Here is an 8,448-nt window from a genome sequence, read left to right as displayed (position 1 = left end):
CCTCCCTGCCTCCCTACCTCCCTGCCTCCCTACCTCCCTGCCTCCCTGCCTCCCTACCTCCCTGCCTCCCCTCTCCCTGCCTCCCTGCCTCCCTGCCTCCCTGCCTCCCTGCCTCCCTGCACGATGCTGCTGGTTCCGGGAGTTCAGTACCTCGGGAGCCCTTAAGCCTTAGAGAACACCCTGCACGGATTGATTTTTACAGTGGAAAACAGGAAAGAATTGTTGTGCTGTCTGACCAGCTGGTGCCTTTGAAGGTTCACCAGTGCTTCTGACCACGAAGATTTGGTCTCCTAGGGGAGGTTTGGGGGGGGGGAGCCCTTTAAAGGTCACCTCGTCCAGCCCCTTGCAGCGAGCAGGAACACATCCCTGTGTGTCCAGTTTCTTCCTCCTCATTTTTTTTTTTGACTTGTTGCCCGTGTTTGTGATGTATCCTAGAAGAGCTGTACGTGTCTGAACGGGAGGGCAATGACTCCACTGGTGATGGGACGCAGAAGAAACCATTCAAGACCGTGTTAAAGGTAAGTGTGGAAAACACCTGCTTGGTTTGGAACAGTGTGGAATGTGCTCAGGCTCTGTGAGGATGATTTCAGTTCACTTCTGTTATTTTCTCCCCCTTTCTAGGCATTGATGACAGCAGGAAAAGAGCCATTTCCTACGATTTATGTGGATTCCCAAAAAGAAAACGAGGTGCTGTGGCATTAAAGCTTCCTAGTGGGAATTATTTTACTGCTCCTCAGTGTGAAGGGACAGGATGTAATGTTCTGTGTTCTGCTCTCTCCTTGCATTCCTTAGAGATGGGCCATCATTTCCAAGTCACAGATGAAGAATGTCAAAAAGCTGTGGCACAGGGAGCAGATGAAGAATGAAGCCAAGGAGAAGAAGGAGGTAGGCTGCAGAGGGAGCAGAACACCTTTGTTTGCCAAAAACTGTGACACTGTGTCATTGTCACTGTGTGTCATGGTCCTTCCTGCTCCTGCAGAAAAGCTGCAGTTAATTCTTCACATGTTACTTACAACTGGCCTGTTTACAGCTGTTTAATAAGTTACTCTCTTTGACCAGGCAGAAGATCTCTTGAGAAGAGAGAAGAACCTGGAGGAAGCCAAGAAGGTTGTTATCAAGAATGATCCCAGCCTTCCAGAGCCCAAATGTGTGAGTATGATCCTGTGTATGTGCTCTGGGATGGGCTCTGGATGAACCCTGGGTGCAAGAGGTGGCGAATCATTCCCCTGCCTGATGGTTTTATTCCCTGACAGGTGAAGATCAGTGCTCTGGAGGCTTACAGAGGGCAGAGAGTGAAGATTTTTGGCTGGATTCACAGGTTACGGAGGCAAGGTAAGGCACGAGCATTACTGAGCTTGTGCAGGGAGGTGGAACAAGCACAGTGGCCTTCAAAATTTGGACACAAGAATGAGTCCAACAGCACCTACTCTGAAATTTTTAAACCATCAGTTAGGTGTCCTCTGTGGTTTATCAGTGGTCACTGCAACACTGACAGTTTCCCCCAGTGTGTGAGCGTACAGACATTTCTTAGTTCAAATTCTATGGGATTTTCAGTTTGGAGTCTGGTCCTGCAGAATTTCCTCAAAAGACTTGTTCTCTGTTTTAAGCTAATCCTGCCCAGGGAGGAGCTAACCGGTGAAATCAGCAAATTTCTTCTCTTTTTAACTAGGGAAAAACCTGATGTTCATTGTCTTGAGAGATGGCACAGGGTTCCTCCAGTGCGTCCTTTCCGATGAGCTGGTGAGTTGTGCTGGTTTCATTCTGTTCTGTCACTAATTGAAGTGTTCACACCTCTTTTATGCAGCTGTTGGGAAGTTCTCCTAAACCTACTGACTCGGTTGTGTTACTGTTCAGTGCATCTCTTACCCCTGAGTGTGTCGGTGTGAGAACTGTCTGGGAGTGACTGTGAGTTTATCTAGATGGTGCAGGAAGTGTAAGAATAAAAACTTGCTTACCCTGGCTCTGTGTCCTTCCCTGCAGTGCCAGTGTTACAACGGGCTGGTGCTGTCCACGGAGAGCAGCGTGGCAGTGTACGGCACGCTCAACCTCCTCCCCGAAGGCAAGCAGGTATGTTCTTGTCCTCCTTGGCATGGCTGTCCTGACAGAACCAGAAGCAGAGGTGAAAGGAATCGTTAGGTTATTTCAGCAGGAATTAGGTTTAGAGCAAAGACAACCCTCCCAAAGCTGCGCTGTCACCCCTGGGTGGGAGTGGGACAGGTGAACTGGGCGACTGTTCAGCTCTTGCCTGAAATAATTTTCCACTGTTGGGCATTTCCTAGACTATAACAGTGGGGAATTAGGTTAAATAAACTTCATTAGCTTCCCTTGCCCTAATGGGTTTATTCAGTTTCTGTTTTGTGAGGCTAAGAAGTTGGGATTAGCTCTCCTCTTTTACTGAGGTGGGTTTGTAGGCTCTTCACGGTGCCACAAAAAAACCAAGTTACACTTGGAGTATTACACTGCTTCAAACAGTGTTTCTGAGATATATTAGTATCTAAGCAAAGCAGCCCCTCACTGTGGCTGTCTGTGTGTGGAAAATAAGGCCAAAGTGTGAACTTTTGGTGCTGCTCTGTAGATAATTCAATTTTCTGGTAAGCCATGTACCATTGGCCGTTTCTGGTGTGTTTTGCAAATGAAATTCAGGTAGGGTGAATTGTTCTACTTGTCCCTGCCACTGGGTCCTGTCCCCAGGAGATCGAGCCGAGGTGAGAGCTGAGCTCAGCTAATGTGAACCCACACGATTACATTTTTGTAAAAAACGTGCGGGTTAGCCTTTGAAAATCTGGATTCCTACCCTGAAAATCCTGTGAATGAATGAAAAATGCCATTTTCAGGGATGTGAGGCGGCTGTGACCCACACGGGGGAGCTGTTGAGAGCAGAACGGGCTCACAGGCTGAGCGGGGAGGGACCTTAAAGCCCATCCAGTGCCCTTAAAGCCCATCCAGTGCCCTTAAAGCCCATCCAGTGCCACCCCCTGCCACGGGCAGGGACACCTTCCACTAGCCCAGGCTGCTCCAAGCAACACTTCCAGGGATGGAGCAGCCACAGCTTCTCTGGGCAGCCTGTGCCAGGGCCTCCCAACCTTCTCAGGGAGGAATTCCTTCCCAGTATCCCACCTAACCCTGCCCTCCAGCCGTGTCCACTGTCCTTTGTCCTGTCACTCCAGGCCATCCTGGGGGGGTAAGCAGTGGACTTTTCCCCCAGTGGTTGTTTCTGTGCCCCTGGCAGGCTCCGGGAGGCCACGAGCTGAGCTGTGATTACTGGGAGCTCATCGGCCTGGCCCCGGCAGGAGGGGCTGACAATCTGCTCAACGAGGACTCGGAGGTGGATGTGCAGCTCAACAACAGGCACATGATGATCCGAGGGGAGAACATGTCCAAAATCTTCAAGGTGCGCTCCATGGTCGTGCAGGCCTTCAGGGATCACTTCTTTGCCAACGGATACTATGAAGTAAGTGTGTGCTCCCTCGTGTGACTGCTCCAGTGCCCCGACTCGTGTGCTGCCACCGTGTCCTCAGTTCCTCCCTCCGTGACAGCCCTGTTCTTCCACAGGTCACACCGCCGACCCTGGTGCAGACGCAGGTGGAGGGAGGCTCCACCCTGTTCAAGCTGGATTACTTTGGTGAAGAGGCCTATTTGACCCAGTCCTCCCAGCTCTACCTGGAGACCTGCCTGCCAGCCCTGGGAGACGTCTTCTGCGTGGCTCAGTCGTACCGAGCCGAGCAGTCCAGGACCCGCCGGCACCTGGCAGAGTACGGGCAGTTCACAGCTTTGTTTCCTTCGCAGCGTGGGAGTGGGAAAAATTAAAGGGGGAGCAGAAGTGTATGTTTGTGTGCGGGGGTTTTTAATGAGTTTATTTCATAAAGAATGTGTTGCTTGTGTGTGGTTTTGCAGTGTGTGACTCTGTGTTTCAGGTACACTCACGTCGAAGCCGAATGTCCTTTCATAACTTTTGAGGATCTGTTGGACCGTCTGGAGAACTTGGTGTGTGATGTCGTAGACAGAGTCTTGAAATCACCGGCAGCGGGTCTCGTGTACGACCTCAACCCGGTAGGCAGTGGGAATAGCCAAAAAAACAGGATCTTTAGTCTTTTCTGATCACTGTGATCCTTTGGGAAAGGCAGAATAATAAGAATATCGAGTAACATCATAGAAATGAAAGTGCTGCAGGGCTGGTGATGACTTCCAAACCAGGGGACTCTGGGGAAAGAAGTCCCCTGCTAGTGAGCTCCAGGAGCCAGCAGTGTGCCAGGATTCATGGCAGTGTGGGCTGTACCAGTGGAATGAGACCCTCCAGCCCAGAGCTCAGAATATTGGTGGGCTGGTGCGTGGGGATGGAGCACAAGGGAGCAATGGAACAACTGGTGGTCTCATTTGTTAGAGCCCCTTTGTCTTCTGCCTTTGCAGAAGATTTGACTTGGAGAGACACCTGATTTAATAAGTAATGATTTGATGATGTGTGAGCTGGGAAGAGCATGTGTGCTTCGAGTCTGGACATGCTGATCGACTGGAAAGGTGTTCTTTAATATGGTGCTTTGCTCTTCCCCACAGGGCTTCCAGCCCCCCAAACGTCCCTTCCGGCGCATGAACTACGCCGAGGCCATCGAGTGGCTGAAGGAACACGATGTGAGGAAGGAAGATGGCACCTACTATGAGTTTGGGGAGGTAGGTCCTGCTGGCAGGTGTGGGGATGTCAGGCAGGAATGCAGTGGTGAGATGGGATTTCACCTCATGTCCCTGAGCACTGGAATGAAAACCTGTGTTCTCACCTGTCATCTGTTCCCTGTCCACTCTTCTCCAGCACACGAGACAGTTGTTTGAAGGAGCTCGAGAGAGCTTGATGCCAGAGCCAGGATTTTTTTCTCTCAGTTTTCTATCTGACACATTGGGAAGACTTAGATTTTAATTGAACAGATTTTTTTCCCCTGGACATGTCTGATTTTATATGTAAAGATTTATACTTCTTCTGTGATAAGTTTGTTTTAAGAGTGTAGGTAGGTTAGGATGAATGTGTGGACGTGTGTGGCCTGAGATTGACTTTGTTTCACGCCTGGTTCATGTGGGACTCGCGCGTGGGAGCGTTTTGGTGTTAAATATGACTAAATCCTCCTGTAACCGCAGGATATTCCGGAAGCCCCCGAGCGCCTGATGACAGACACCATCAACGAGCCCATCCTGCTGTGCCGCTTCCCCGCGGAGATCAAGTCCTTCTACATGCAGCGCTGCCAGGACGACCCGCGCCTCACCGAGTCGGTGAGTTGTGTTTGCCTGCTGCCGGGGGGAACGAGCGCTCCCTTGGAGAATCCCTGCCAGGCTCGGCTGTGGCTGTTTGTCCTGCCCTCCTGCCGCGGCGGCGTTGCGAGGGGTGGCCGTGCCCTCGTGCCTTGCAGGTGGACGTGCTGATGCCGAACGTGGGGGAGATCGTCGGAGGCTCCATGCGCACCTGGGACAGCGAGGAGCTGCTCGAGGGCTACAAGAGGGAGGGCATCGATCCCACGCCGTACTACTGGTACACGGATCAGGTCAGTACAGCAGACACCCAGCCGGAGTTGGGGTTTTTCCCTCTTGGAAGGGTTGGTTTGTAACAAGGAAATGTATCATATTTACTCTCTGCTTCGAATTTCACAGAGGAAATACGGTACGTGCCCTCACGGGGGGTATGGTTTGGGATTGGAGCGGTTCCTGACCTGGATCCTGAACAGACACCACATCCGAGATGTCTGTCTCTACCCACGCTTTGTCCAGCGCTGCAAACCTTAGCCATCCTCGGGAAAAAACTCCTGGAAAAACTGAGCAGCTGATGCTTGGGAAAGAACAGTACACTCTGCTGTACTACAGCCTGTCTGAGAACAACACTTCCTGCAACCTGTTGCTAGTTCAAATACCAGTTTAGGATGTGAAATGGAAAAGAAACAACCCTCTTTTTCTAAAGAAAAATGCTACTAATTAACTGGAAGAAGCCTTAGAAAAATTGTTAAGGTGCATCTATGCTCTTGAGTCAACACAAAACAAAGATCCTGATAAGCTGTCGTTTAAAACCCAAGATATGCTTCTGCTTTTAGTTTCTGTGACTTAAAATATGCTGGGCATTTGATGATTTTGGGTTTAGATTTGCTTTAATTTTAACCTCTTTTCTCTCGGGGTTTCTTGTTGGGGAAGTCAGGAGTTCAGGCTCTTGAAGTTCCCTAATAGTGCCCTCTGAAATGGGAATGGGAATGATTCCGTTGAGTGCTCCTGCTGATTTTACTGGGGGTTCTCTGAGTTGATTCAGTAGCAAGGTGTGTAGTAGCGTGCACAGAATTCCATGGCAAGGGGTGGGTTGGGTTTGGGGTTTCCTGTTTTCTTTCAGATTATTTATTGCTCAGCAGTGCTGAGGCTGCTGGCGAAGGCAGGCTTTGCTCCCTCTCCCCAGAGCTGGGGATGAAGCGCTGCCGTGGGGCCAGGCACACCCAGCCTGGGGGGTGGTGGTGCCTTTTGCTCCCTGTTTGGAAACCAGAAATGACTAAAGACCAAAGGAACTGGTACCTGAAACACTACTGGGTTTCCAAACTCTGTCCAGCCAGTGCTTTCCCACTGTGTTCATAGAGCAGCTCCCTGGTCCCTCGTGCTACTGCAGCTGAGCAGCTTCTCTGGCTGTAATCAAGTTATCAAATAGGGTTAATGAGATACTTCATGTGTTCCTTCATCTGTAGGGTTTTTAGTCATAAATAAAGCAATTCCTTCTACCAGAGAGATAAAAAATGGTAGGGGCATTATGTGCCACCTGCACTGAGACCTGAGCTGGATTTGCCATTCACTCCTGGAATTGTTGAGCTGTGGATATCCATATTTTTGTAGTAAGTGACTGGTTTTCTTCATCTTGCATGTTATATAAACTGGTCTAAATCAGCAACCAATAAATTATGGCAACAGAAGCTGGTGTACAAGACAGTACTTGACCTGTAATCCCTGTACCTTTCACTGAGCCCTTGGAGCTTATTGCTTAATACAGTGTGGACAAAAGCCCAGGAAAAGGGAATTTTCAAGTGCAGTAAGCACATATCTCAAGAACTGGCATGAGCTTTTTTTTCTTTTTGAACTAAACCCCCATGAATAAACTTTAAAGGCGTGAATTTTTGTAATTTGGAGGGGCCACCTCAGCTGGCCTACGGAGAATAAATGAGAGTAAATGTGCTGCTGAATAAGGGGTTGCCAAGGCAGCAGCAGCAGGGGGAGCAGCCCGGGCTTCTGGCACCACTTCTTCTAAAATAACTTCCTTCTGGTGCCTGAAGGGAAGGGAAAAGGGTCGGGAAAACATCACTTGTCTACGATCAGTTTTCAGTCCTGAAACGTGTCAGGGCTGAGCTGCTTTGTGAAGGTTAAAAGCCTCTGTATCAGGGGAACTACTGGAGGAAGGACTGAGGACTTAAGAGGTGCTCGAGGAAGAGGCAGATCAGATAAGGAGCTTAAAAGGTGACTGGGATGAAAGATGCAGTGGAGTTGAACTTGGAGAGACTCTGGTGCAGTTCCCTCAGTGGTGGTGGAGAGGGGTGCTGTGGGATCTGGGAAGGCTGCTGCAGCTCTTGGAACACAGGAGTACTTGGGTTTATTTTCATCAGAAGGGGAAAACAAGCCTGCAGAAGAGGAGAAGATGTGCAGTCAGAACTCGGATTTCTCATCCTCACTTTCGTTTTCTCACATGATACCTCTACACAGTCGGATTGGAACTGGTACACTGGGCTGCCAGCACTGGCTCCAGGACCTGCCAGCCTTGTCCCTGGCTGCTTTGAGATGACCTTTGATTAGATTACCTCTCCTTACATGCACTATTTTATATTTAGCTATGTTCAAGCTCACCTGGTCCCCCTTTGTAAGGACTTTTTTTGAGGAGAAGCCCTGAGAGCTGGCTCTGCCCTTGGCCCTTCCAGGAGCTGTCCAAACCCGCTGCTGAGGAGCCATGGAATGTAAACCACCTGTTAATGTGCAGGGTAACTGCTGTGGTGTTTGTTTGTTTGTGTTTAGAATCATAGTATCATAGAATCATCAGAGTTGGAAGAGATCTTTAAGATCATCGAGTCCAACCATCAGCCCAGCACTATAACTCCCAAACCACTAAACCACATCACCCAGTGCCGGATCCAGACGCATTTTAAACACCTCCAGGCGTGGGGACTCCAGCACCTGCCTGGGCAACCTATTCCAATGCCTGAATTTCTACCGGGAATGGAGCTCTGTGCTCCAGCACCAGCGCATCTGAGGGAGCTCAGCAGTCGAGCCCTCATCTCTCATGAGGCGCCGGCTGAGAAAGCCCACAGGATTTATATTAAAAAAAAAAAAAATATTAAATCGTGGTTTTTTGAACGTTCTGCAACTGAAGAGCGTTACTGTGCAAACCGAGGATCGCGCGCCCTCGCCCTGTGAGAACCACGGGGACTAAGGAGGGGAGCCGGGACAGGGCGGCCCGAGAGA

General features: G+C 50.0%; 1 protein-coding gene across 2 annotated transcripts in view; it reads left to right on the top strand.

Moving 5' to 3' along the window:
• NARS (asparaginyl-tRNA synthetase) overlaps positions 1 to 7,112 on the top strand; it is a 7,540-nt gene extending 428 nt beyond the window's left edge. The window contains exons 2-15 of one of the 2 annotated variants that reach the window (XM_027669991.1): positions 436 to 518; positions 622 to 687; positions 793 to 885; positions 1,060 to 1,149; positions 1,254 to 1,332; positions 1,670 to 1,740; positions 1,981 to 2,067; positions 3,230 to 3,451; positions 3,553 to 3,752; positions 3,915 to 4,050; positions 4,552 to 4,665; positions 5,122 to 5,253; positions 5,391 to 5,522; positions 5,629 to 7,112. In XM_027669991.1, coding sequence (XP_027525792.1) covers positions 436 to 518; positions 622 to 687; positions 793 to 885; positions 1,060 to 1,149; positions 1,254 to 1,332; positions 1,670 to 1,740; positions 1,981 to 2,067; positions 3,230 to 3,451; positions 3,553 to 3,752; positions 3,915 to 4,050; positions 4,552 to 4,665; positions 5,122 to 5,253; positions 5,391 to 5,522; positions 5,629 to 5,760 — 1,637 coding nt within the window. In that variant the 3' untranslated portion in view covers positions 5,761 to 7,112. The remainder of the gene's footprint in view (positions 1 to 435; positions 519 to 621; positions 688 to 792; positions 886 to 1,059; positions 1,150 to 1,253; positions 1,333 to 1,669; positions 1,741 to 1,980; positions 2,068 to 3,229; positions 3,452 to 3,552; positions 3,753 to 3,914; positions 4,051 to 4,551; positions 4,666 to 5,121; positions 5,254 to 5,390; positions 5,523 to 5,628) is intronic. The other variant, XM_027669992.1, reaches the window with a different exon arrangement.
• Positions 7,113 to 8,448: the final 1,336 nt, after the last annotated feature.

This window comes from Corapipo altera, unplaced genomic scaffold, assembly GCF_003945725.1.
Source record: "Corapipo altera isolate COAL_440 unplaced genomic scaffold, ASM394572v1 225, whole genome shotgun sequence".
Taxonomy (NCBI): domain Eukaryota; kingdom Metazoa; phylum Chordata; class Aves; order Passeriformes; family Pipridae; genus Corapipo; species Corapipo altera.
The sequence above is the reverse complement of the archived record's forward strand: the minus strand, read 5'-3'. Positions and strand labels throughout refer to the sequence as shown.